General features: G+C 54.5%; 1 protein-coding gene across 1 annotated transcript; it reads left to right on the top strand.

Moving 5' to 3' along the window:
- On the top strand, nt 1-27468 carry Fbxo31 (F-box protein 31). The gene is made up of 9 exons (XM_032887619.1): nt 1-354; nt 12866-12937; nt 18743-18819; nt 19217-19384; nt 20456-20530; nt 23821-23930; nt 24524-24677; nt 25452-25798; nt 27033-27468. Exons 1-9 carry the CDS (start codon nt 57-59, stop codon nt 27253-27255), a joined length of 1524 nt encoding a protein of 507 aa, XP_032743510.1. The 5' UTR covers nt 1-56; the 3' UTR covers nt 27256-27468.
- The last annotated feature ends 490 nt before the right edge of the window (nt 27469-27958 follow it).

Genomic DNA, 27958 nt, shown 5'->3' with positions numbered 1-27958 from the left:
CAGAGCGCTGTGCGTGCGCGCTCGCTCGCGTGCGCGCGTCCGCGGTAGTGACGGGCATGGCGGTGTGTGCTCGGCTCTGCGGCGTGGGCCCCGCGCGTGGGTGCCGCCGCCGCCAGCAGCGCCGCGGCCCGGCCGAGACTGCGGCGGCGGACAGTGAGGCGGACACGGACCCCGAGGAGGAGCGCATCGAGGCGGGGCCGGCGCGTTGCTCCCTGCTGGAGCTGCCGCCCGAGCTGCTAGTGGAGATCTTCGCGTCGCTGCCCGGCACCGACCTGCCCAGCCTGGCGCAGGTCTGCAGCAGGTTCCGTCGCATCCTGCACACCGACACCATCTGGAGAAGGCGCTGCCGCGAGGGTGAGCGGGGGCATCCCATGTCACGGGCACTCGGCCGAGGCAGGAGCATGGTGCGAGTTCCAAACCAGGCCTGCTGCAGAGTAAGAAAACCAGACAGCCAGCAGGCCTGGGCTGCAGCGTGAGACCCTGTCTTAGAAAACCAGTCGAAAGGCTTGGGCTGCAGAGTGAGAGACCCTGTCTTTAAAAATCCCAGCCCCCCACCCCACCCCCAAACCTCCCAAACCCTACAAACTTACAGCCCACCCTCCCGGTGCAGCAAGAATGAGGACGCAAAGCGGTGACAGTCCCATTTGGAAGTCCATATACACGCAGCACGGTACTCAGCCTGAGTGTCTTGTTGGGGTGTGTGTGTGTCCTGGAGCCTTGCTGGTGAAGGGAACTTCAGGGATTCCACTGTCTGCATGCCACACAGACTAGTGACCGGACTGTGGACTTCGGCATTTTCTGTCTTCTCGCCACAGCACACCGGAGACTGCTTTGTGCATTTTGTAGAAATCCAAGGATTTTACGTCCGTCTTCTGGAAAATCTCTGGGGTGGTTGATCTTTGTGGTCCTGCACTTCCCAAAGTGGGATTGTGGGATGGCAGGCTGTGTGGGGTTTCCCTGGTCCTCCCCGCAGCAGGGTTCTTGTGTAATTTCACGGTTGACATCAGAGTTCTGGCTTGTCTCCACTTAGCCACTGTGGGAAGTTGGGGTAATTTTACCCCAAATCTGAGTGGGAGCGTTTGATAGCAATGACCCTCCTGAGGGGCGACTTGGGTCCCGGCTTTTATAAGGAGAAGCTTGCAAAGCCCTCAGTCCTGAACATGGCTGTTTGGCATGTCTGTTGGCCCATGTTATGCCCTGTTTGTCTTTTGTCTTACTTTCTCTTGTGAGGATCCTCAGTAGTAACCTTTAGTCGCACAGGATAGGTGAAGTTTGTTTCAGTTTCTCCCTGAGCACTGCCCTGTGACCTGTGTGACTTGTGTGTGTGTATGTGTGTGTGTGTGTGGGGGGGGGCATGCATGTCTGTGGAGGTTAGAAGACATCTGCTTCTTCTATGGCAGTGATCCTCAAACTTCCTAATGCTACAACCCTTTAATACAGTTCCTCATGTTGTGCTGACCCCAACCATACGATTAATTATTTTGTTGCTACTTCATAACTGTAACTTTGCTACTGTTATGAATTGTAAGGTAAATATCTGTGTTTTCCAGTGGTCTTTGATATCCCCTGTGAAAGGCTCACTCAATCTCCTTTATGGGTTCAGGTGATGGAGCCCAGGTTGTTGGCCTGTGCAACAAGGGCTTTCTTTTACCTGCCAAGCTGGCTGGTGTTCACCCGATGCTTCGTGTGTGCACTTGTGACACTCCAGAAGTGCTCTCCATTGCCTGGCTGAGCTTGTGCTGATCTTGGGGGAATTGTGGGAGGTCGGGGTAGGTCATTGCTAAGGCCAGGATCACAGACTTCTGTGAAACTAGAGATTTCAAAGGGGTGCTCTTACTATGCTAGCTGAACTGGAGCTTGGGACACACTCAGAGTTGTGAACAGAAATGTATAGAGTCCCCTTGCCAGTGTAGAAAGTGGTGGGGGAAGCTTGAAGGGGTCTCTTCTAGCCCCCCACTTCCACTGCTACAGATCTGCACAGTTTGGTGGGACTCCAGAGCCATGAGTACAGAGTAAATCACCTCGCCAACACCACCAGAATTCCAATTTTGAGAAATTAAAGGCTCAAGAACCAAGTCTGCCAAATATTGGTGTTACAGGTGTGAGCCCCCACACCTAGCATAGAAAAGATTTATTATTATTATTTTTATGTGTGCATGTATTTGTGTGTGTGTGTGTGTGCCCGTGCGTGCGTGCGTGCGTGCGTGCGTGCGTGCGTGCGTGCGTGCGTGCCCGCACATGTGATTGCAGGTACCTACTGGCTCCAGAAGAAGGGATAAGATCCCCTAGAACTAGAGTTGCAAATGGTTGTGAACCACCCCCATGTGGACCACCCTGAGGATGCTGGGAACCAAACTCGGTCCCCGAAGAGATCAGTTCATGCTCTTAACTGCTGAGCAATCTCTTTAACCCTCACCCAGCATTTTTCCCTTTGGTCTGTGGTTTTTATTCAGGTAATCTGGAAGAATTTCCATTTGATATTTCTTTTGTTCTCACTTGTTTTTGAACTCTTTTTTTTTTCTTTTTTTCGGAGCTGAGGACCAAACCCAGGGCCTTGCGCTTGCTAGGCAAGTGCTCTACCACTGAGCTAAATCCCCAACCCCGTTTTTTGAACTCTTTTTTTTTTTTTAAAGATTTATTTATTTTATATACAGCATTCTGCCTGCATATGTGACTGCAGGCCAGAAGAGGGCACCAGATCTCATTACAGATGGTTGTGAGCCACCATGTGGTTACTGGGAATTGAACTCAGGACCTCTGGAAGAGCAGTCAGTGCTCTTAACCGCTGAGCCATCTCTCCAGCCCCCGTTTTTTGGACTCTTGTGGTAGTTACTGGCCTTAGAAGTTTGTGCTCGCTTGGTCTCTCTCGGGCACCCTAAGACGCTGAGCATGGCTCTGACTGTGCTGACTGGGTTCCTGGTGGCCCTTGGTGAGACAGGATCTCCCAGTGTAGAGGAGGCTGGCTTTGAACTCTTCATTCTCCTGTTTTGACCACCCTCACACTGGGTCACAGCCGTGCCGGGCCACCTGGCTAATGAGGAAGTGTGAACTCTAATCGGGCCAGGTGCAGCTTGACTGGGGGTCTGGAGTTTGTGGGTCTCACTGGGGCAGCCTCCTTGTGCCTGACTTCCTGAGGAATTGCTGCGTGTGAGACAGGCTCACCCGTATTTCTCTGAGCCTCCCCCCCCAGCATCTTCTTTCTTGGACTCCAAGATTTATGTGAAAAACAGCACGCAGCCCCTCCCCTCGAGCAGGTCTGTGGTTTCCTGGCAGGGCTGTGATGTTGGGTTGGCTCCGTTTGTGGTGTGTCCCAGGGGAGTAGGTGAGGCTGCTTTAAGTGCTTATGAGTTTATCGCTGGCATTTATTCTTGCCGAGACTTGGGCCAGGACTGACCATCAAGGTGTGGACAGCTTTACTTTATTAAGTTTGTAAGTGGGCCTTGGAGGCCAGGTTTCTAATACAGCTTTCAGGAAGCTGAGGCAGAGGGATTAAAAATTCAAGGCTGGCTCCGGCTATAGAATGAGTTCAGGGTTAGCTCTTGTCTCATAGGGAAAGGAGCCTGGGTGTAGCAAACCCGTTCTTTCTACCAGGTAGCCCGGTCTCAGACTGGGAAGTCACTAGGACCCTGGGATGGTGTCATCAGCGGTTAAACTACCGATAGAGTCTCAGAACCTGTGTCCCAATAGTGACATGAGCGGATGGACGGTCGCTGCCTTGGTCCCCCTGCTCTGCTGGTCAGGATGTTGAGGGACTTGGGGCAGCTGAGCAGTGATGGAAGACTTTCTCTGGGCAGGTCAAAGACTGCCTCTGATTCTGCCCCGTCTCTGGGGCTTGTGCCATAGGTGGTTAATTCTCTCTCCAGAGGAGAGGGACAGACCTAGCACCCAGTCACCTGGGCATAAACTTTTTCTTTTTTCTTTTTGGATGCATCACTCCCTTGGCCAAAAGCCAACTATATTTGTGTCCTGTGGGAAGGAAGGGCTGTAAATATATCCTACCCTCCAGCGAGGGCAGGAGCCTTAGGTACCTGCTCTTGCCTGACTGGACACTGGTTAATGCTGCGCCCAGAGCTGCTGCTGGCTGCTGACCAGCTCCAGTGCCTCCTGGCTGGGTGAGTCTGCTTCCTTTTTTTCCTTTTTTTTTTTTTGATAATTTTATTTTTCTTGGTTATTTTATGTATTTACATTTCAAATGTTATCCTCTCTCCCCCTCCCCCATACCTCCTCCAACCTCCCCCTATTTCTATGAGGATGCTCCCACTCCCACCCTCTCTAACTTCAATGCCCTGGCATTACCCTACATCGGGGAAATGAGCCTTCACAGGACCAAGGGCTTTCCCTCCTATTGATGCTGGACAATGCCATCCTCTGCCACAGATGTGGCTGGAGTCATGGGTCCCTCCATGTGTACTCATTGGTTGGTGGTTTAATTCCTGGGAGCTCTGGTGAGGTCTGGTTGCTTGATATTGTTGTTCTTCCTATGGTGTTGCAAACCCCTTCAGCTCCTTCAGTCTTTTCCTCCATTGGGGTCCTCTTGTTCAGTCCAATGGTGAGCTGCAAGCATCCTCATCTGTATTGGTTGGGCTCTGGCAGAGCCTCTCAGGAGACATCCATATCTGGTTCTCTGAGTGTGCTTCCTTAAAGCCAGTGCAGGGCTGTGGAGTTTAGACATCTCAGGTTCTGATTCTAGATCAAGCTGCTTGTTCATACAGGGGCTGGTAAGATGGCTCTGTCAATATAGCACAAACCTGATGAGTTCACTCCCTGGCTCTCACCCAGCGGGAGTCCTGCAGGCTGTCCCCTGACTGCAGTGACACCGGTAGTTCCTCTAGGGTGGTGTGTGGCACCCGCAGCTCCTCTAGGGTGGTGTGTGGCACCCGTAGCTCCTCTAGGTCATGTGACTGGGGAGTCTACTATGGGTTTGCTTGTTGAGCCCCTCACGCTCTGAAGAGAGGCAAATGCCCCTGCCCTTCCCAACTTCACTGTCAGAATGAGCGCTGTGAGCCACCCACCGTGTAGTTGCTGGGAATTGAACTCAGGACCTCTGGAAGAGCAGCCAGTGCTCTAACCACTGAGCCATCTCTCCAGCCCACAGAGTTGGGTTTTTTTTTTTGTTTTGTTTTTGTTTTTGTTTTTGTTTTTTGTTTTTTGTTTTCATTTTCGGTTGGTTTCTTGTGAGGCATGATCCCACGCAGTCTGTAGCCTAGGGTATCCTCGAACTTGGACAGATTCTCCTGCCTCAGCTTCCTGGGTGTTGAGAGTACAGATGTGAGCCACCAGGCCTGCTTCAGGTTTTTGTTGGTGGGTGGCGGCTTAAGGATCAAACCTGGACCTTGTTTGTACCTGGTAGGTGAGTTCTCTCCCATGAGGCTTTGGGCTTGGTTCCCAGTTCTTCCTGACTGATTGCTTTTGATTTTTTATTTATTTTTTTTGTTTTTTTGAGACAAGTTCTTGGTTTGCGGCCCTAGTTGGCCTTGACCTCCACGGTGCTGGTGTGTACGTCAGGTTTAAACCTGTTTTGTTTTTTGCGAGACAGGTCTCATTTGGTCGTCCAGGCTGGATTTGAACCTCCCCTTCTGAACTGGGATGACAGGGGTAACCATCACAGCCCAGATGAGGCATTTAAAAGTTAACTTCCATACACAACCTGTGTGGCCTTTCACTTGGCCGCAGAGGCAGGAGGACCGTGCGCTGGGGTCTTTTTAGGGCTGCTTCACCGTAGGAGAACAGGCAGGTGTGAGTCTGCCTCTGCAGGCATAAGGGAAGGCTGGCTTTGCCACAGTGAGTGGGTGGACCTGGGCGATTGGCTCTCTGAGCCGGCCACAGGGTATTGGAAGAACTGGGTGTGTCTTCCTTCTGGGCAGAGAGTAAACAGATATGCAGAGGAGACTGTCGCCTCCTGAAGCCCACACTCCCCCCACACTCCCTTCAGAGACGCCTGGGCCACTGTGAGTCACTGTCCTCTGACAGCTGCCCAGCTGTCCCCAGTGATGAGGCGTCGATGGGCTGGCCGGGACTCATGAGCCTGGCACCGGTGTGTGGGAATGTCCCATGTCCCAAACCTCTGAAGGGTCCAGGGCAGCCTCCTCTCAGATTCAGACTGCAGATGGATGGGGGCTCTGCCCACCACGGCCCTGCTGTGCCGGTGTCTTGGGGATTACCAGTATTACTCACTAGAGGGTAGAACGGGCTTCCAGAGACTCCTGGAGATGAACATTGCTTGCCGGCTGCCTGAGGGGCCATGTCGATCATGCGTGCATCTCAGCTGCTGTGTCTGAGATTGAGTGTCCAGGATGGGGAGATGGCTCAGTGGTTAGAGAACTGCCTGCTTTCCAGAGGCTCTGGGTTCAACTCCTTGCTGTCACATGGTCTGCACAACCAACCATAACCCCAGTTCCAGGGGATCAGTGTCCTCTTCTGGCCCCCACCTTGTACTGCATGCTTATGATGCACATACATGCAAGCAAGCAAAACTCTCGTAACATGACATAAAAGCAGATGAATAAATGTTTTAAAAAAGAAACAAGAGCTGGCCTAACAGCTAAGAGCAGTGCTCGCTCTTGCTGAGAACCCAGGCTTGATTCTCAGGGCCCGCGTGGTGCCTCACCACCTTCCCCTGTCTCAGGGGATCCAACGTGCTTTTCTGGTCTCATCGGGCACCAGGCACAGTCATGGTACACAGACCTGTGTGCAGGCAAGACACTGTACACATTAAAATAAATGAATCTAAAACGGGGGGTTGGGGAGACAGGTGTTTCCTGCAGTCACCACACCACAGTGGCTGAGTCCAGGGCCCGCCTGGACAGACAGGCGTCTGTGCCTGAATCTGAAACCACGTGGGCATGGGTGGAGGGGGTGACCTGAGTGTCCAGAGTTCATCTGTCATTACCAAGCTCATGGCCTGGTCCTGTGACTGGACTACGAATCTGCCCCTGAGGCCCTTGTGGGTGTCCAGTTTCACTTGCTGGCCCCTTGTCTGTGCCCAGGGCCGACTCTGCTGTCTGTGTGGGACTTCCTCTGGGACACACATCAAGGGAGAGAGACATTTGGGGACAGTGACACTAAGTCCCCAGTGGCTGCAAGATGGGGCCATCTGCAGCCAGCAGCTGTGTTGCAGGCTGGCCTTACTGGGTGGAAGTCTGTGACCCGAGGCTGCAGCCCTGCGGTAGAACCATGACCGGTGGAACCCAGTGAATTGCCTGTTGCCTGTAGTCCTGGCTGGCCTGGAACTTGCTCTGTAGACCAGGCTGGCCTGGAACTCACAGGGGTCACCTGCCCCTGCCTTCTGAGTACTGGGATCCAAGGTATGAGCAAGGTATGACTTCAAAGTATTTTTTAAAATAATTATTTTGGACATTTTCCTGTTAAAACATGAGGAATCTTTCCCCCTTAACACGTCTAGCCCCCTTTGATGTATCTCCCTTTTTTCTTGTAGGCGAACCCAGGCTTGCTTAACTCACTATGTAGCCATATGTTGACCTCGGATCTGTAGGTGATCCTCCTGCCTCAGACCCAACCATACTAGGATTACAGCTGTGCTAGCATCTCTCTTTTCTTTTCTTTAAAAAAATTGGATATTTTTATTTATATTTCAAATGCTATCCCCTTTCCCAGTTTCCCCTCCAGAAACCCGCTATCCCTTCCCCCCTCCCCCTGCTTCTATGAGGTTACTCTCCCACCCACCAGCTCCCTCCCTAGCAACTCTTTTCTTTCCTGTCCCTACCCCCACCCCCACCCCCCAATAGGGCTCAGCCATGTGTTTCTGGTTGTCCTGGATCAACCCAGCCTCAAGCTCATAGAGCTCTGTTCTACAGTCTCTGTCCCCAAGGGCTGGGATCAAAGGTGTTCACCATCACACCTGGCCTGGCCTGCCTTCCCTTTTGTGTATTCCTGGTTGTCCTGGACCTAGCTCTGTAGACCAGGCTGGCCTTGAACTCACAGAGCTTTGCCTACCTCTGCCTCCACAGTACTGGGATTAAAGGTGTGCGCCACCACTGCCTGGCCTTTTTTTTTTTTCTTTTCTTTTTTTTGGAGCTGAGAACCAAACCCAGGGCCTTGTGCTTACTAGGCAAGTGCTCTACCACTGAGCTAAATCCCCAACCCCTTCTTTTTCTTTTTTAAAGATTATTTTATTTATATGAGTACACTGCAGCTGTCTTTCAACACACACCAGAAGTGGACATCAGATCCCATTACAGATGGTTGTGAGCCGCCATGTGGTTGCTGGGAATTGAACTCAGGACCTCTGGAAGAGCAGTCAGTGCTCTTAACTGCTGAGCCATCTCTCCAGCCCTATTTTTCTTTTTAACCATTTAAACTTTCTGTAGTATTTGAAGTGAAGTGACAGGTTTTATTTTGCTTTGCTTTTTATTTATTGGAGTAAAAATATACATAACAGCTTGGGCATGGAGGCACCTTCTTGTGATCAAAACTCTAAGGGGACGGAGGTTTGAGGCCAGTCTGCTGATTGTAAGGCCGTCCTCCAGAAACCCACACATGTTCATCTCTAAGTCCAGTTTCCCTTGGGTGTCTGTGCTCAGTTCAGGGATGGCAGGCCCATCCTTGAAGTACATTTGTCAGCTTGTCCTCCCCAGAACTATCCCTGCAAACTGAGGCAGTGTCTTAGGGTTTAACTGCAGTGAGCAGACACCATGACCAAGGCAACTCTTATAAGGACATTTAATGGGGGACTGGCTTACAGGTTCAGAGGTTCAGTTCAGAGCTCATGCACACACCCTCCCGGGGTTTGTCTCTTGCTGTGCTGCCATTTGTGGGGTAGGCGCTGCTCAAAGAGAATTACTTATACCACTTCACTACAGCGAGAGAAACCGCCAACCTGCAGTGCTAAATACATTCCTTAAGGAGCACTGTGCACGGGGCTGGGATGGCTCAGGGTTCCATCCCTAGCTCCGTGCAAAAACAAAAACCCAAACCAGGTTGGCGTGCTACCTTCAGCCCTCTTGGCTGAGCTTGACTCAGAACGACAGCGAGTGCTTGTTAGCTTTTCTGGAAGCGGGAGAGGGGACCACCTAGCTGCTGTCCAGGGTCTGGTGCGGGAGCTAAGCTAAGGGCATCTTGTTTTGATGATTTGTGGGCAGGTTGCACAACAGTGCCAGGATGTGGGATTGGTTGTTCTTCGCCCTGTGGACAGGAGGAGCGGTGGGGTCAGAATGACTCCGCTTTTTCACTGGCGGTGGGTAAGAAGGAAAAACCCACAGTGGCTCAGTGCCTTCCAGTAGCGCAGCACAGACCGGCAGCTCTCAGTTCTGACGCGGTTAGGCTGTGGAAGAATCAGACTGAGTCACTGCTCTTCAGTGACGTGAACGAAGAGACTCTGCTTTTGATGGGAGCACGGTGCGGAACTGCATCAGTCAGATGATGCAGGAGGAGGAAAGCGGTCCCAGCCCGCTGGTCTCTGGAGCAGACCTGGGGTCTCTGAAGGTGGATGGGGAGCTCTGGTTGTAGCCTTCGCCTGGGCTTGACCACGCTCGGCCCAGTCTGAGAGTCAGTGTTACTGAGGGGCAGCTGCTCATGCTCAGAACTTCAGAACACGCGAGATGACGTCACCCAGGCAACGCTGCGGCGGGCAGACCCGGGAGCATTCATCAGGCCGCCTGCGCGCTGCCCTCTCGTCTAGATATGCTCCAGCTGACCCGCATGCTGCTAAATGCTGCTCTGATCCAGCCCTGCTCGCTGCGTGGTGTGCCTCAGAACCCACTCCCAGTCCCTACAGCCACCACCATTGGTCAGGACCCCAACCCCCCAGTCTGGCTGCCCCAGGCTTGGGGGATGGCTGCATGGGCAGTTATTTTTACCCTTACAGCTTTTGCTGAGTTAGGGATGGCTACTTTCCTGTTCCAGCCTAGTCCCTTTTTATTTTCGAGACATCTTATATTGTGGCCCAGGCTAGCTTGGAATTCACTCTTTAGCCCAGGCTGGCCCCTGACTCCATGTGCAGCTCAGGATGACTTTGAACTTCTGATCCTTTTGCCTTTGTCTTCCAAGTGCTGGGATAGCCACAGCGTTTGGTTTGTGCCCTGCTGGGAATTGAACCCTGGGCCTTGGATGTGCCCGGCTCCTCTAACTGAGCTACATCCCTAGCACAAATTACACTTTTTTGAGAGTAAAGAAAGCACCAGTAAAAAGCAGAGAACTGGATGTAAGTATCTGGGGCTACCCTGGTCTACTACAGAGTGAGGCTATCTCACAGAAATAAAGGACAAAGTAAAACAAATGTCACAGTGTTTGGTGTCCTGGGGCTCTGGCTTAGTGGTGATCGGCAGAAAGGTCTTTCGTGTCGTTTTCCCAGGGGTATTCAACTATTACTGTGAGCTTCACAATCTTATAGGACAGTCTTGCTGCCATCCCACAATAACGATTTCCTATGTTTAATTCGCAAACTTAAATCATGGTTGGTAGTGATCAGATTTCCTCTTTGAGGTTAGGCTGGTGCCTGGATCAAATCTGTCGGCGTTTCTTTACAAAGGGCTGAGTCACATAGTGTTTCTCTGTGATAATCAGGTGGGCATCTAAATGTCCGCCAGCCTATGGTTACCCCATATAGGGTAGCTTGGACATGGGAGCTCTCCGGCTTTGGAAGGCAGTTCCTACAGATAAGTTGTAGGCCTGAGGAACTGAGCCCAGGCAGCTTCAGGGGCTCAGGTTAGACAGCGTGAAGAACTGGCACTGCCCCCACTGTGCGTACCTGCTTTGCAGCGAGACCCAGCGCAGCTGTGTCTGGTAGTCAGTTCCGGTTCTTCCTGGCACGGTTGGCAAGGACGCCTCCAAGGCAGTCAAGTTCCAGGTTTCTCTGCAACCTTCGTCTCAGTCCCTCCCTCCTCAGCTGACTTAACAGGAATCACTCAGCCGCAGCAATCAATCACAAGGGTAGACTGCTGGCTCAGCACATCTGAGGTTGTAATTGGGCTGTGGAGGTAGGATGGCTGTCCGCAAGGTGAGCCAGAGACACATGGCCGAGATGCCCATGTCCTGACCCTGCTGACCCAGGGCCACTTCCTGCCTCTCCTGTACATTGGTCCACAAGCATCCTTCCCTCCAGTTGGAACTGCTGAGTAGGCCGGGCCTTACAGACACCGGCCCAATCCCTGTGCTGTGCTGGAGAGATGAGCTCACCGGTGGCATGTGCCAAGGTGAGCGGCTTTGGAGCCAGACTGTGACCCCCGTGTGACTCAGTCTCCAAGTTTATTCACACACACGCCCTCCAGTGCTGGGACCTTGCCTGGATCTTCCCCCTGGAGGGGACGGCCAGACACAGCTGAGAGAGGATGCTGAGTGGGATTGCACTCTGGGACCTGGGGTGGAGGGAGGAAGCTTGTGGAGCCTCTGTCCCCGCTAGAGCTGCCCAGAGAACCTCCTGGATGCAAGCCTCAGACAGCCCATGAGTCCCAGCAGGATCTCTCCATCCAGAGCATGGGGCTAGGGGCATCTGTGACCGAGGGGAAAAGATCAGTCTCGGGATTTCAGAACTGAGAGTCTGGTTTTGGAGACCCCTTTCCAGTGCACCACTGTACCACTTCCTGTTCCTGCCTCAAGGCAAGGCTGAGTCCTGACAGGGAGGTAGGTCACTGTGAACATCTGATAAGATTGTGCTATGAACCTGCCCGTGGCGTGACACTGGAAGTGTGAGCTCTCAAGAGCTGTCTCCGGGGCCCATGACTTTCTTATACCCTGTGCTCACCACTAAGGGGCACCAGCTTCGCTTTGGTCCTGGGTCCCACTGTTGGCTCATGGTCCTTTGTTCCGGTCACATGACCTCTGTGCCTCAGTGCTAACGGAGAGGACTTGGGTTTTCCAAGATGTCCTGGCCGAGGGTCCTGGCTCGCCCTTGGGATGGCACTGTGGATGGAGGCTGCTCTGTGGTGAGGGCTGTTTTAGTTAACTGCTGGTTGTCCTCCTTTCCCCCAACCTGAGACCTGAGGCAGGGGGCCGGCTGGCGCTTGGTTGAGGTGTGCTGGGTGTGGGGTGGGGCTGTGACCGGATGAAGGTGAACGCACCAGGGGGTTGGTGACCACTGGGGGTGGTGGAGGAGGTAGGAGGGTGCTAAGCGCCTTTGTGTGGATGTGGTGTTAGAAATGGGTCTTCAGTGTCAAGAAAATCACCATATTGTGTAAAGTACCCAGAGATGGACGAAGATTCCCTTCTGTAGAAGTGTTTGTAGGTAGCACTTGGCTTTTATTCCTAAGTCAAAGAAAGGTCCCACGTCTCACTCTGAGTGGTCAGAGCTCGGCCTCTCCCTCTCACACCATTGGCTAACTTAAAGGGACATCTGTTAGCAGAACGCCCTTCCCTGGCCCTTCTGCAGCCTTGGCCCTGCTTTGATCAAAGTGCGGACTGGGGAGGGATTTCTGCCAGATGCCTCTTTACAGACTTCCCTGAAGATGAGATGACCTTTGTAACCCTCTGACAGAAAGGACAGTGCATTCCACTTGCACTTCCCTCAGTGGGACGAGGGACATTGGGGGCTGCTCTCCAGAGTCTGTGGTAAGGACAGGTCCAGCCATACTAGGTATTAAGTAGGCCTCTGGCCATCTGGGACCTAACACCAGTGTCGCAGACCTCATAAAGGTGTGAATGGCCACCGTCTCCAGAGTTCCGAGTCCTCATCTCATTGTACAGTTAGGTTGCTGGACCACAGCAGAGCGGACGGGAGCGGGGGTGGGGTGGGGTGGCGGCGGCCCTCACTGAAGCCCAGCAGGGGCGTCATTTGTGAGCCAGCGGAGAGGTCACACAGTGGAGGCAGACTCCTACTGATGAGGGTGTGTCAGCCCGGCGAGTCCCCCGCCTGTCACAGTCTCTGCTGCTTTGTGACTTCTTGGTTGTACATCTAGTGTGTTTCTTGTTGCAGAGTATGGTGTTTGTGAGAACCTGCGGAAGCTGGAGATCACAGGCGTGTCTTGCCGGGACGTCTATGCCAAGCGTGAGTCCGTCCTCTGTCTTCTGCACCCTTGCCTTAGTACCAGGGCTCAGCAGGTGGCAGCAGCCATGACTGTCGGTGAGGCTGATGCTTGCTGCTGTCCTGGACACACTCCTTTCAAGTTCATTCTTTAAAGTTTGTTTTTGTTTTTGTTTTTTTTAATTTAATGTATGAGTATCTGCAAGTACACCTGTGTGCCAGAAGAGGGCATCTGGTCCCATTACAGATGGTTGTGAGCCACCATGTGGTTGCTGGGAATTGAACTCAGGACCTCTGGAAGAGCAGTCAGTGCTCTTAACCTCTGAGCCATCTCTCCAGCTCCTTTTAAGTTCATAATGGTTAAAGGCATCCAGGACCTGCATTTCTATTTAACCTCTGTTTTACTTGGGTGCTGCCAGGGATTCAGTGCTAGGCAAATGCTCTCTTTGTGACCCACATCCCAGTCCATATATTCTGTTGTAACATATTTGACAATTGTGTGAATCTGTGGGACACAACAACCTCAGTACATGTACACAACAATGTACACTGACCAGGTCAGGGTGAACGGCGTATCCATTACCCCAGACATTTATATCCTGCTGGGAGCATTTGCGGTTCTGTGTCTGCTGTGCTGTAACTCCTGCCCACCGGCAGCCGGCCCCTGTTACAGAGACGAGCTAGAGTGTGGGCTGGGTAGGAACACGCCCACCGTCTGGGGCTGAGCTGGGCCTGCAGGAATGGAGGAGTGGGTCGAATTCTCCATCAGCTCCCTCAGTTCCAGAGCGGCTGCCTCTGCTCCACCCTCCCCATCCTTCCGCAGTTCCCATTCCCTCTTCTGTGAGTGTCAACCCTGGTCTTGGTTCCCGTTAGCTCCTTCACTTCCCAGAGTCTCGTCCTCCAAGCACTCAGCGTCCCTGTCCCTGTTAGCCTCTCTCCAGAACCTGTGGGGCTCATATTGTCCCACCCTGTGGTCAGGTGGCTGCCTGACCCTCGTCATTACAAGCCAACAGCACAGCTTGCCCCTTAGGAGCGCCAGCAGCCTCGTCCTCACAGGGACATAGCTGTGGACATTGGCCAGGTGTCCTGCGACAGCTCATGGAGCACACACGGTTAGTGCTCCTCCGTCCTGTGGGAGAACCGCCCTGGTTACAGGGCCTGGGGACGGTGTCGTGTGGTGGAGGCAGACCGGTGAGGGCAGTGGAGTTCTGTGTTTGGCTCTGTGACTGCTGCGGCTGCAGAACCTGCTTTTAGCCCCTGGGTGTTTGTTTTGCATTGGCTCAGTGGTGAGTCTCGTTGAAGTATGGGAGCTGAGATTTTGAAAGTCTGCAAACACTCTTAAACCTGGGACTGATGGCCGAGGAGAGTCAGCCTCAGTCCCTGAACAGGTGGGTGAGCCGGCCAATCCGGAGTCAGCAGTGACAGCTGTGATGCCTTAAAATAGACATCATGAGGCCGTGGCTCTGGAGGGACAGAACCCCGCAGGACCCTAGGGGCCTGTCAGCCACACTGCCTTCCTACTTCTGGATCCCAGTGAGCCGGGAGCCCCAGGGGCCACCTGAGTTTATGGCTGCAGGGAGTTGCAGTAAACAGGGAGACCTGCCCCACGGTGTGCTCTGCAGCCACCTTGGCCAGTCCGGCGTAGCCTGACCCCGGAAGTAGGAGGAGGACGAGGACAGCGGGTCACATGGCAACTGCTCACCACATGTGATCACATGGCAACCGCTCACACGTGAGGGGACCCTCAGCCTTTCCTGCTGTGTCCGTTCAGGTATAAACCCTCGTGTGAAGTCAGGACGCTTCATGAAAATTCTCCCCGATTACGAACACATGGAGTACAGAGATGTGTACACCTGCCGTACGTACCTCACGCCCTGCGCCAGGGCTGCTGCTGTCGCTGCATGGGCGATCGTGCTCAAGCTCGCTTCCCAGCCCTGGGAGGTGCCGTCCCCAGCCTTTTCTTCTATACTCTGCTGCAGCTGTGGTGGTCGTGCTGAGTGGTAGCCTAGGCTCTCTGTGTGTGGGCTGGGTTTCCATGGTAGCTTCTAGGATCTTGGGCAACACTGTAGAAGTTAGGCCTGGCTCTTTCTGCCTCCCAGCCCCATGCTCCCAGAAATAAGACCCAGACTCAAAGTATATTTTCAAATACCTTGGCCATAGAGCTAGGCTTTTCTGTGACTGGAATCATAACTTAAGGTAACCCATTTATTTTGATCTGTATTCTGTCATGAGGCCGGTTACCTGTGCTCAGGTACTGCGTGTCTGTCTCTTCACATCTTCCAGGACAAATCTCCTCAGCCTGGCTCTATCCCAGAATCCTTTCTGCCTCCCGGATGTTCTAGTTTTATTTCCTGCCTAAGCCTTAGGCCATAGGGTTTTTGATTGACAGGTGATGCATCCATACAATACACAAGATGTTCTCTCTCTCTCACCACAGCACAGTTATGGTTTGGGCAGGGAGAGCTCACTAACACTTTTTAAGGCAGTTGCCAAACAGTCAGGTAGAGCAGAGAGCATAAGGCCGTGCAGAGGCCTCTAAGGCTCCTCCATTTAAAACGACACGTAACTGGGTTCAGTGCCACATGCCCATCAGCCTAGCACTCAAGAGGCTGAGGCAGGAGGATTGCTGTGAGTTCTGGGACAGCTTGAGGAATAGAGTAGAACTACCATCAAAAACAAAATAAGATCCCCCCCCCTAAGAAAAGACCCCCAGAAGAAATGTAAACCAATCTCTACATTTGCCAGTTCATTATGTGAGCGCACAGAAAATTCCTGTGTGGTGTGCCGTGCCTCCCCTCCCCATCCCCCTGTCAGATGAGGGGTGGATGAACATGCTACACTCACTTAGTTACCTGAACTGACTCCATCCAGTCGTGTCCCCTCCAGGTTCTGATTGTGGCGTGTGTGCACACAAACAAGTAAAACAATAAGGAGTTTTACAAAGCCACCCACCTTCCCTCTCTGACAGTGAGAGGCTTTCTTTGGTGCCGTGAGGATGGGAGAGAGGATTTCAGCTGTTAAGAAAGATCAGAGCTGGAATGGCCTTGCCTGCCGTCCCAGCTCTTGGTGGAGGCAGGAGAATTGCGTTCAAGGCCGGCTTTGGCTATATCATAAGTGTGAGACAAGTCCTGTTTCCAACAACCCCCAAACAAACAAGTTGTGAATGACCTTTTCCTATCTGTCCAACAAAAGCAATGACAAACTTGTGACATTTCCCAGAGCGCTGTCAAGGTCTGGACACCAGGTTCCAGCTCCCCGCGGGGACAGTCCCAGCTTTGTGACATGTTGCCTTTGTCTGGCGTGCTCCAGGGCGGTGTGTGGGCACGCTGAATAGCTGCTAACACGCACCTTTGCTTACACTGGCTGGCACACAGATGGACTGACTGCCAAGGTCATGACAGGGTATGGGAAGACCCGGGCATGGCTTGAGCTTGGGAGTGCTGGCGGTTTGCAGAGTGGAGCACTTCCTACACGGTGTTGGGCAGGGTTTCTAGAACACGGTGTCCTGGGCCCAGCAGCCCTCCCTGCTGAGCAGAGAGCAGCAGGTCCTGCCAGCCCCATGAACAATGGGCCCCACGCAGGGCCACACGGGATTCTTCTGGAACTGCCTGGACACCCAGCCCTCTCAGAGGTCTGTGAAGATCATCGAGCCTTCTCCCTCATTACTGGGAGGTGCTGCCGAGTGCCTGGATTTTCAGCCTCCTGTTTGGCGGGCCCTATTACTTGTCAGTGGCAGGGTGGCAGTGGCTGTCCAGCCAAGGTTCGAGGACATTTGAGTCACGAAGCACGTGGTAGGGGCATCCCTGGTGGTGAGCCTCTGGTAGCCCATGGCGTGCCAGAAAAGAAGAAAACAAGGCCCACACCTGACCTTTGCCCTCTCACCTCTGGCTTCCAGGCACATCACACCATCTGGGCTCTCAGTGAGCTCTCACCAGCCTGCCACAGGAAGGCTTTGGGACCTGGCCCTACCTGGGTTCTCGTCACACACAGGGGCTGCTGCCTGAGGTGGGACTTGTGCGTACAGGCCTATGGGCCCCAGACCTCTGAGCTGGATGGGTTGAAAAGAACTGAGACGTGCCCTGAGGTTAGGAGTGTCCCAGGCAGACTCAGGGTACGACAGATCTGTGGAATGGCGGCATAATAGAGTATTCAGGGACACCTCTATCTTTGGATGGAGCTGTTGTCTGTCCTTCCTTGTGGTCACTTGGAGTGACTGTGGGTGTCAGATGATGCTCCAGAGGTCTGAGGCAGGGGCCGGACGGAGGACAGGGAGGGACTCGGTAATGGGACGTGATAGCCCCGGAGATCCCTGGGCTGCCCATTGGAGTGTGGTGGGAATCCCCTACAGAGCTCCAGACCCCCCCACTCCTGCAGAGCCTGCAGACGCTCAGGGTGAGCTCTCTGTGAACCATGGACTGCTGGCTGCCTCAGTGACTAGGACAAGACAGGACTATTGGTTACATTTTTCCTTTGGACAGGAGGGAAGCGTGGGGCCACTCCCAGGCTCGCCCACGGTCTGCAGAGAGACCTGAAGACAGCTCACTCAGTTCTTTTTTTTTTTTTTTTTTTTTTTTTGTGAGCACACTGTAACCATCTTCAGACACACCAGAAAGAGGGCACTGGATTTCATTACAGATGGCTGAGAGCCACCATGTGGTTGCTGGGAATTGAACTCAGGACCTCTGGAAGAGCAGTCAGTGCTCTTAGCCGCTGAGCCATCCCTCCAGCCCAACTCACGTCTTTTCCATCACGGGTGGGAGCCGTGTTTTGGCATTGTGCTGGTTTTCTGAATATTTCTGAACTGGCCTTGTTCCGGGTGAGCCTGGGCTGACACCCTGGGAGGCAGGTTGGTTCAGTGGTTTTTGTAGACAACTGTAGACTGACTGCTGGGAGAAGCGGCTTGTTTCTTGTCTGGGTGTCTAACTCTCTCGCTGGTGTGAGCTGAAGGGAGGGGCTGGCTTCTTCCTCCCAGGGTTTATGGGTAACTTAATGCCCCACCAGATGGAGTCGTCCACTACAGGTCATCCCTCTTCCCGAAACACTCAGTCACTAATGTTTGCGATTGCAGTTTTTTTTCCTCAAATGATTCTGAGATGGGTGATTTCGCCAGCGTTTCTCTTTTACATTATTTTTCAACCGGAATTGCTGGCATTAAGAAGCTGTGGTCCCTGAGGTCGGTGCACCTACAGTGTGTGTGTGTCCTTGTGGTTCTTTGGAAACGGCTGGTGGCATCACAGGCTAACCAGCTCCACACTTACTGGAGCTGCTGAGAAAGTGACTGGTGTCTGATGCATTCAGAGTAAGATGTCCACATTAGCGTTCCTTGCACCTGGCCCTCCCCTGCGCTGTCCTCTGTGTGAGTTCTGTGCGTGTCCCCGAGCTGCTTGTCAGTAGCTCAGGTGTGGGCATCAGTCGCGGCTGCTTCACTGTGTCTTAAAGTCTGAGAGCCTATGCCTGAGCCGGTGACCCATGCCTTGTCTTTAGAACCCCTGTGATGGTCTTGGGCTGGACCTGGGGGTGATGGTGGCAGTTCTTTAACAGTCTCCAAAGGCTGTGCTGTCCTTCTCCCTGAATCCCACGTCTAGGCCTCTGGTCCCTATCCCTCTGTGGTCCTGCCTCGTTAACCTGAGTGTGAGCTGTGCTCAGCCCCTATCTGTGACCCCACGGCCTTCAGGAGCCCCCTGCTTCACCCATCTGCCACTCTGTAAACAGAAACAGTGGCCGTGGTGACAGGCACAGGCTGGACTGTCATCTCTAGTGGCTCATGGTAGAGGTGTTTCCTCTGCCCCAGGAGCATGCTGGGTAACTGTGTCCCTCCTCTCCCGACAGTGCTTCACCGGTACAGACACATTTTGGGGCTGTGGCAGCCAGATATTGGGCCGTATGGAGGATTGCTGAACGTCGTGGTGAGTGGGAGCCTCGTGGTGGTTCTTTTTTTTTTTCTTTTTCTTTTTTTCAGAGCTGGGGACCGAACCCAGGGCCTTGGGCTTGCTAGGCAAGCGCTCTACCACTGAGCTAAATACCCAACCCCTCGCGGTGGTTCTTATTTAGGAAGGAAGTGCCCACAGTGGAGACGGGGTTTCCTTTCAGGGCCAGATGTTACTTTCCAAGTGAACAGAGATTTATTGTAAGCAGGCTTCTGGGCTTCTGTCTGTGCCCCTGGTCTGTTTAAGAGCCATGGGGCCAGCCCTCAGCTCCTGTATGAAGAAGCTGCAGGCTCATGTGTGAGGACACAGGCTTTGATGTACACTTGTTGACTGAGAGAGCACCCTTCCTGACTTGACCGCTGTCTCCCTGCTGCAGGTAGATGGACTGTTCATCATCGGCTGGATGTACCTGCCTCCTCATGACCCCCACGTTGGCGACCCTATGCGATTCAAGCCCCTATTTAGGATCCACCTGATGGAGAGGAAGTCAGCCACGGTGGAGTGTATGTACGGCCACAAAGGGCCCCACAATGGCCACATCCAGGTAGAGGAGAGCTGGGTCGCTGTGGTGTGACGTGCATGTGTGGTGAAGGGCTGCCTCCCTTTGGCTGTCACAGCCCCAGTGCCATCCTGCTGGGTGCCAGGCACCGTCAGCAGCGGCCTGTCACAGTTCTCCCACGATCCTGTGGCTGCAGGCTGTGGGTTGTCCAGCTCAGTGGGGTGGAGGAAGGGTCTTCCCCACACTGTGTGAGGCTGTGTGAAAATGGGATTTGCCAGAGCCCACGGGAACATTGTTTCTCTCTCTCTCTCTCTCTCTCTCTCTCTCTCTCTCTCTCTCTCTCTCTCTCTCTCTGGAGCTTTGTTGCTCTCCCTCAGGGTAACTTCTTTCCTTCCTGTTGGCTGGACAGGTTTGGGGATCAAATTCAGATCTTCAGGCTTGGTTGATTGTGACAAGTGCCTCAACCTTCCAAGCCATCTCACTGGCCCCCTTAAATAATTTATTTGGGCGGGCAGGTGTGCGTGCCCCCACCTGTGAGGGTGCCTGTGGGCGAGCATTCACCTGTGTGAGCATGCTTGCTTGAGGATGCAGGTGTGCATGTATTCACCTGTGTCTGGATACCTGCGGGTTTGTGTGTGCATCCACGTGGAGGTGGGGCCAGCCTCAGGTGTTCTTTATTGTTACCCATGAGCCTCTTGTGTCCTGAGTTGGGGTCTCTTGCTGTGACCTGGGCTGGCCAGTTAGGCTAGGCTGGCCAGTGAGCCGTAGGAATCCGCCCGTCTTTACTTCCCCAGCTCTGAGATCACAAGCCTGCGTCCCCACACTACCATTCAGGTCCTCACAGGCCGCCACAAGCATGTCAGCGGTGTCAACACTGAGGCTGAGTTCTGTATCCCAGCCCTCCTTATATTTTGAGGCAGTTCACTGGGTTGCCTAGCCTGGCCTGGAGTTCACCCTCTTACTCAGGCAGAACCTGGGGTGTCCTGGGAGGCTCACCAGGTAGCTGGAATTGCAGGCCTGCACCACCAGACTGGCACGTTTGGGTCTCGGTGGGTTTGGTGGACACTGGGACTCATTGTTCCTTCTCGTCCTTTTCCCTCTATGGTCATACTGAAGATTGTGAAGAGGGATGAGTTCTCCACCAAGTGTAACCAGACAGATCACCACAGGATGTCTGGTGGGAGGCAGGAGGTGAGTCCCGGAGTCTGGGAGGGAGGATGGGGAAAGACATTTGTGTGGCTGGTTGTCTTTTCTGATGGGCACCGGCCTGGCCTCCTGTGAGGGCCCAGCGTTTGGAGTCGCCGCACTGTCTCCCCAGCTCTGTCTGTGCAGTGTGCCTGCCGTCCACCTTACAGAAACGTCCACCACTTAAGTTCTCCCACCAGGCTGAGGCGCACTGTGCTTTCCCGCACTGTCCGCTGGGGGCCTGCCCACTCAAACTGTGGGAAGCTGCTTCTCCATGTGCAGTCAGGGGCTCTGAGGGCTGTTCAGAGCTGCTCTCTTCACTCAGCGGACCTGGTGGCCCGGGTGGTCTACAAAGGACAGGACAGTACAGTGGATGAGGGTGTGCTGGGCCTCCAGCCATTTGCACAAGTACGTTGCCTTTGAGGTCTGATTTGTGAGCATCTGAGCCACACCATCATTAAGAAGAACTTGGAATTGTCAAGTGTGGGTGTCTGTGGGAGCTGCGTATGATGGCCCCATTGTAGTGACGTTCTCAGTTTCCAGGGCCTGTAGAGACCCATAGGAGTGTCCTGGTGAACAGCGCTTGCACTGGCAGAGTCCCGGCTCTGACACTGCCGTTTAACTTAGGTTTCCTGCAGTTTTGACTTGGTGCCCTGTGAGGTTCTCATGGCTTTCCTTCGTGGCCCTCGGCTGTTAGACCTCAGACGGAGGCCCTGGGCTCAGTTTCCGGAAATGCCTGGTGTGATAAAGGGTTCTTCCTGGCTGGCGGGCTTTGACATGCAGCGTGCTCCTGGCTGAAATGGGGAGCGGGTACTTCACGGGGAGCTGGGTGTCTGCTTAGGAGTGGGGTGGGGAGAGAGGAAGCACAGCCCTGTCCTCACCGCTGGCCGTCTCCCAGGGCCGTAGGGAGTGTATGATGGTGGTTGCCCAGTGCCAGGCATCCTGAGCTGGGTTCCAGGCCCCGATGCTGTCCTCATGTAGCTGGGACTCGCCCTGGTGATCACAATGCTTCAGACCTTGACTCTGAGGGGTCTGCTGGAGGCTTCCTAATGACATCCCCGCCCCCAGGGCAGCCTCCCGGTGATGTTAGCTCCAGTTAGCATGGCGGCGTGATGCTGAAGTCTTCCGTTCTCCCTCTCAATTGGTTTCATTTCACCGGTTACCTATTTGAGTCTTATAAAAATGTGTTCCTTTTAAAATAAAAACGTGCTCTTGTGTTCTTCCACAAGAGCAGCCACTGTTGGGAAAGGCCTAATTTTGAGGGTGGGGCAGAGTTCACTAAGCCAGCTTGGCTGCTGTCCTGGAGCTGACTGTGTAGATCAGGCTGGACCCCAGGACAGATGATATGCCTGCCTCTGCCTTTTTAAAATTGTGTGTGTGCATGTGTGTGTGTGTGCGCGCGTGTGTTTGTGTGCGTCCATAGGTGTGTGTATGTGTGTGCGTGTGTGTTTATGTGAGTATTTGTCAGAGGAGTCCAATCACCTGGAGCTGGAGTTATGGTCATTGTGAGCTGCTAGATGTGGATGCTGGGAACGGAACTCAGGTCATCTGAAGAGCAGTACTCTTAGCCACTGAGCCAGCTTGTCAGCATGAGGGGTTTAAGTAGAGCCTAATTTTATTTTATTTATTTTTAAAGATTTATTTTAAAGATTATATATATGTGTGTGAGCCATATATGTGTGTGAGTGTGTGTGTGTGTATGTGTGTATATATATACACACATACACACACACACACTCACACACACACACACACACTCTGTCACACACCAGAAGAGGGCATCTGATCCCATTACAGAGGGTTGTGAGCCACCACATGGTTGCTGGGATTTGAACTCAGGACCTTTAGAAGAGCAGTCAGTGCTCTTAACCACTGAGCCATCTCTCCAGTCCCTGGAGCCTAATTTTAAAACAAAAAAACATTTTTCTTCTGGGTCACTCTGTGTTTTATAAAGCCTCATCTCCAGTTTGCAGACTGCCTTCCCTTCCCCCTTTAAGCAGAGGCGTGGTGGTCTCCTGTTAGTGCCTTGACCCCTCCCCTCAGTATTGGGGTAGAAAAGATTTTGCTTCGTGGTCATGTCTGTGGCCTGTGTGTGTTGTGTGAGTAAGGGATGGCTCTGTTGGTTGGAGACTCTCTTCAGTCAGGGCTTGGGCACCCTTGCGGAAAGTGGGCCGGGTCTTGGTCCAGTCCATTTTATGGCTCCAGGGACCCCACCCCCCCTTGCTGGTCCTCCTGTCGTGGCTGTCTGACCGCATCTGGTTGGTAGAGAGCTCGTGGCGTCTTCCCATTTCACCCATGCGTCTGGACTCTGCATTCCAGCATGTGCTCTCCTCCGTGTGGTGTGTGGTGAGCATGTGTGTGAGGCGTTGGACCTCCATGTCAGTTTGCGGAGGATCTTTGTCTTTGCGGAGTGGAGCGCTCACGTGGTTGTAGCCAGCACGTTCCCTTCATGTCCTTTCTCAAGTCAGCGCCTGTCGCTCTGTGGCTTGCACAGTAGCGGGCCCTGTACACACTGTGTTCTCAGGCTCCTGGAAACAGAAATCTGTAAGATTTTGTGTTCCGCTCTGCTCTGCACTCTCTCTGGCTTCCTTTGGGCCCCACCTTGGCTCCTGGGTTCCTGATCAGTAGATTAACCTGTTCTCCATGATCAGAGGCTGTCCAGAGTGAGCAGGACTTTCAGGACATGACAGCATAGGGCACGTGAGTTACTGTGTCTCACATATGCAGCGTTCACGAAGGCCCCTCCTCTATACATATTCCTTGAATGGGCTCAGCAGGCTTCGTAAGTGCTGTGGGAAAGGTGGATCCACCCATCTGTCAGGCTAGGTCCCACTATGTTCCTCATTGGCAGCCCCAGGCGTTGGCCCCGCTGGCTGCATTGGCCCCACTGGCTGGGTTGGCCCCAGTGGCTGGGTTGACAGGGGCCCTGCTGTGCCTGAGCTCTTCCAGGTACCTGAGGTCTCCTAGGCTGTGCAGGGTGGAGCTGGATCAATGTGGATCACTGCTTCCCACATGGGCATAGCAAGGCCAACTCGCTGCAGCCTGGGACAGAGGTTCTGGCCCTGGCCTTGCCTGACAGAGCCCTCTTGGGAGTCTGAGGCTGTGCACCCTGGTGGGGGGACTCTGGTTTTTCCCAGCTGGGCCGCCCTCAGACCCAAACCCCAAGTGCTCACAGCTCCTGCTCACGCCTGTCCACCCGGAAGCGCGTTCAGCTTGGAAGTGTTTGTCTGTTCAGCGCTGCACAGCAGCCTCTGCCCCTTCCATTTTGGTGACTCCCATGCCCTTGTTCTCTGAAGGAGTTTCGGACGTGGCTGAGGGAGGAGTGGGGCCGCACGCTGGAAGACATCTTCCACGAGCACATGCAGGAGCTGATTCTGATGAAGTTCATCTACACCAGTCAGTACGAGTGAGTGCCAAGTGGTCACCTCACTGTAGCTGTGAGTACAGCCCCTCTCTGTGGGAGAGTGACGCCCGGCTATGGGACCATGCTGTCCCCATTCTCCGGGTGATGTGAACTATGAATACAGTTCTCCCCTCTCTGGGTACCAGGAACACAGTTCTGCCCCTTTTTGGATGCCGTTCTTCCTTTCCTGTGTGGGTACTGTGGACTTAGTCCCCCCTTTCTGAACGTGTGGGTGTGGGTCCCCTTTGTGGGTGCTGTGTGCACAGCCCCATCTCTCACCCCTGCTGTGGTAGTTGTCTTGTGTCACCCAGCACAGCCATCAAGTGGCCAGCGTGTGCTGAAGCCAAGCGTCCCTCTTCTTAGCCTCTGGCTCCAGGCCTAGCCGTGCCCCCTCAGTGCCGTGGGGACGGGCTCTGTTTCTGAGGGTCATGCTGAGCCGTGCTGCGCTCATGGGCTTGCCCTCCTAGGCCCTGAGGATGCACATGGGTGCGGGAGGGCTGTGCCCAAGGTCTGGGGCAAGCGGTTTAGCCTGCTCAGCCATGGAAGATGCCTATGCAGCCAGGCTGAGCCCTTGCTTCTTCTGCCTCCCCGCACAGCAACTGCCTGACCTACCGGCGGATCTACCTCCCTCCCAGCCACCCCGATGACCTCATCAAGCCCGGCCTCTTTAAGGGCACCTACGGCAGCCATGGGCTGGAAATCGTGATGCTCAGCTTCCACGGCTCGCGTGCCAGGGGCACCAAGATCACGGTGAGCCATGCCAGTCCCTCGGTGGCCACCCGGTGGGTGGGCAGGCATGAGTCCACCGTGCTCCAAAGGCACAGGCTTCAGCGGATGGCCACCCTGTCCTGCTGGGCGTGCTGGTTTTTAGGCCCTCTCCAGCGCCGATATCCCAGACTTCCTAGGTTCTGCTGAGCTGCAGCTGGGTTAAGGGGCCCAAGGCTGGCAAACGCCCTTGTGCAATGTCTCATGGTGTGGCTACTGTTGCGGGCTGGGCTGGGCTCGTGCCTCAGATAAAGTCCCTCTTCCGAGCTCTGGGTACCTGGCTACACAGGTGGTCGCTCCTTGTCAAGGCCTCTTTGCCACTATATTCCCTTGTCACTGAGTTCTGGGAGGAGGGTCTTAGGTCTCTGTCGGGGCTTCACGTCCCTCTGCTCTGGGAGAGCCTCCACAGGCAATGCTGGTAGGATCCAGATCAGGATCCCAGCTGTGTGGTGGCCGCACAGCCCCAGCCCCTCCCTTGGGGTTTTAGCACCCCGCCAGCACGGGCTGAGCATCCGGCCAGCTAACAGCCAGGCCCTGGGAGGCCCACATACTTCACAAATGTTGGTCTCTAGGCACAGGAGCACCTGTGTACACCTATGTTCCAGCCGGCCGCCCCCGGTCACTCACTGGCCAGTCCTGGGAGCCGGAGGGAGCCTTCAGACTCTCGTGCCTTGTGAGACGCTGCTGCTGGAGCGTGCTCCACGGGGGCCTCTGTGGTCTCCCGGCCCTCCTGACTCTTGCCAAATGCCCTTTCTACAGGGCGACCCCAACATCCCCGCGGGGCAGCAGACTGTGGAGATTGACCTGCAGCGCCGCATCCAGCTGCCTGATGTGGAGAACCTCCGAAACTTCAATGAGCTCTCCAGGATCGTCCTGGAGGTCCGGGAGCAGGTGCGGCAGGAGCAGGAGGCTGGTGAGGGCCCCGCTCCACCCCGGGAGCCTGCAGTCAAGGACCCTGAGGGGCCACCTGCTAAGGCCAGCAAAGAGGCCGGCCCTGGAGCTGAGGCCGCTGAGCAGTCGTCCACGTCTGGGCAGGGACAGCCGTTTGTGCTTCCTGCGGGTGTCAGCTCGAGGAATGAGGATTACCCCCGCACCTGCCGGCTGTGGTGAGGACCGCGGGCCCAGCTCTCAGCCAGCACAGCTTCCGGTGCTCCCGGAGGGTGGAGGGATCCCTGGAGGGAGGAGGGCGCATGCGTGGCCCGGTTTCAGGGCTTGAATTCAGGGTGGCTGGCAGGTCTCAGAGCTGATACCCTAACTCACTGGGCCACCTCACTGCCTCAAGGTCTGTTTTGGGCTCATGGTTTCAGCTCTTTGTGATGGTGGTAGGGGCTGGACTGTGTTCCTGCCTTAAGTATGCGGCAGATGCAGCTGACACGTGAGAGGCTGTCCCCAGTGAACGCCTTCCTGCAGCGCAGCCCCACCTGCCGAGGGCTCCCGTCTTCCAGAGCAGTACCAGCAGCATTCGAACCCTGAGACTGTGGGTGGGGCGGGGCACACACCACTGCAGACCAAACACAACAGCCGGTCCTAGATGGACCTACAGTGGGATTTCCAGGAGTTCCAGGACACTGGCCACTTCAGGTGGCGCAGATGGCAAAGCTTCAGCAGATAACTCACCTGGTTAGCCAGGTGAGAGAGAGAGAGACAAGGAAACTGCCCCACAGGTGTGGCAAGTAAGGGGAGCAGGGAGGATTCCAGTGCTGCAGTGTGCCTGGGTGTCCCGTGGGTGGCGTCACCGTACACATCTCACACTGGTGAGTTCGGTTCATGGGGCTGCTGAGGGAGAGGTGCCATCTGCCTCCCCTGTCCACCCCTGCATGTGGTGAGCAACCAGACATACGGGGTGCCAGCTCATGCCTCTTTTGACCTTCGCCTCTTTAGCCCTGGCCACTGCCTTCAGTCTGTGTTGGCCATTCCCTTTGACATTCAGGCTGTCCTGCATAGATGAATATGTGACTGGGTGCAGGGAGGGGCCTGGGAGCATCCCTGGTGGGCCTGCCTGTCACGCCTACCTCAGTTGCCACAATATCTTCTCGGCCACAGATAGGCAACTCTTGGGCTCTGTGCACAGACTACCTAAGTGGCTCAGGGCCCTGGCCTGTGTCCAGGGCTCCCGTGTGCTTGTTAGCGAATTCAGTCAGGAACTTGGAGCCTAACCCTGACCCTGTAAGGCGAGGCCCTCCTGGGGTGCTGCCTACCTGCGAATTGCTGTGGTGTGGCTGGGAGCTATGGAAATGGCTGCATGCACTGTGGATGTGTGCACTGCGTATTCCCTGTGTGGTGTGGGCTTGTGCTGTCTGTCTGGGCCCCTTCTGATGGCGCTCTCTCTCGTCTCTGTAGTTTCTACGGCACAGGCCTCATCGCTGGCCATGGCTTTACGAGCCCCGAGCGTACCCCCGGCGTCTTCGTCCTGTTCGATGAGGACCGCTTTGGGTTTCTCTGGCTGGAACTGAAGTCCTTCAGTCTGTACAGCCGAGTCCAGGCCACCTTCCAGAACGCCGACGCGCCGTCGCCACAGGCCTTCGATGAGATGCTCAGGAACATCCAGTCTCTCACCTCCTGACCTCCTCGTGGGCGGGCGGAGAGGCCGCGCCGGTGCCCGGGTGGGGGAAGCATGCACTTTAGAAATGAACGCACATCTCCTCACTGGGGTCCTGGTTGCCCTGAGACGCCCTTGTATAGTGTGTAACATACTCTTGTACATTTGATTTGTTGGTAGCTATGAAGGTGAACGTGAAGCACTGTGGGAAAATAAACAGAGTTGAGCAAGGATGAATCTGGATGGTTGGTGCCTGTGGCACAGAGAATCAAACGGATGCGTGGGACGGTGGCGTCGGGCTCAGGGACCCCGATGGGTTTCCATCTCCTCACTGGCTTGCTTAGATTTTACGAGGGCACTCGACCATGACCTGTGTTCCTGTTCTGGTTGCTAGGGGCCACCAAGGACTGCAAGGGAGTCTCCATTCTGGCCCCTAGTGGTCTCTGGGCCACACCTCCGCTAGCAGTAGAGCCAGGCTGTGAGGCCAGCTACTTGTCCCCAGCAGCCACACGCTCTCCCTTGGTCCTCTCTCTGTGTTTATCTGGAGGGCCTGCCCTGCTGGACACCATGTCCCTGATGCTTTCTTTCACGGCTGTGCTAGTGCCTCCCGCAGTGTTGACGGTGTCAGCGGAGGACGCTGTGAAGCCCTTTGGAGGTGAATGAGAGAAGGCAGTCCTGTAGACGGTCGCACTTCTGTGTGCATTACTAATTCAGAGCATTACTGACT

This window comes from Rattus rattus, chromosome 17 (assembly GCF_011064425.1).
Source record: "Rattus rattus isolate New Zealand chromosome 17, Rrattus_CSIRO_v1, whole genome shotgun sequence".
Taxonomy (NCBI): domain Eukaryota; kingdom Metazoa; phylum Chordata; class Mammalia; order Rodentia; family Muridae; genus Rattus; species Rattus rattus.
Note: the sequence above shows the minus strand (reverse complement) of the source record. Positions and strands in the feature narration are given on the sequence as shown.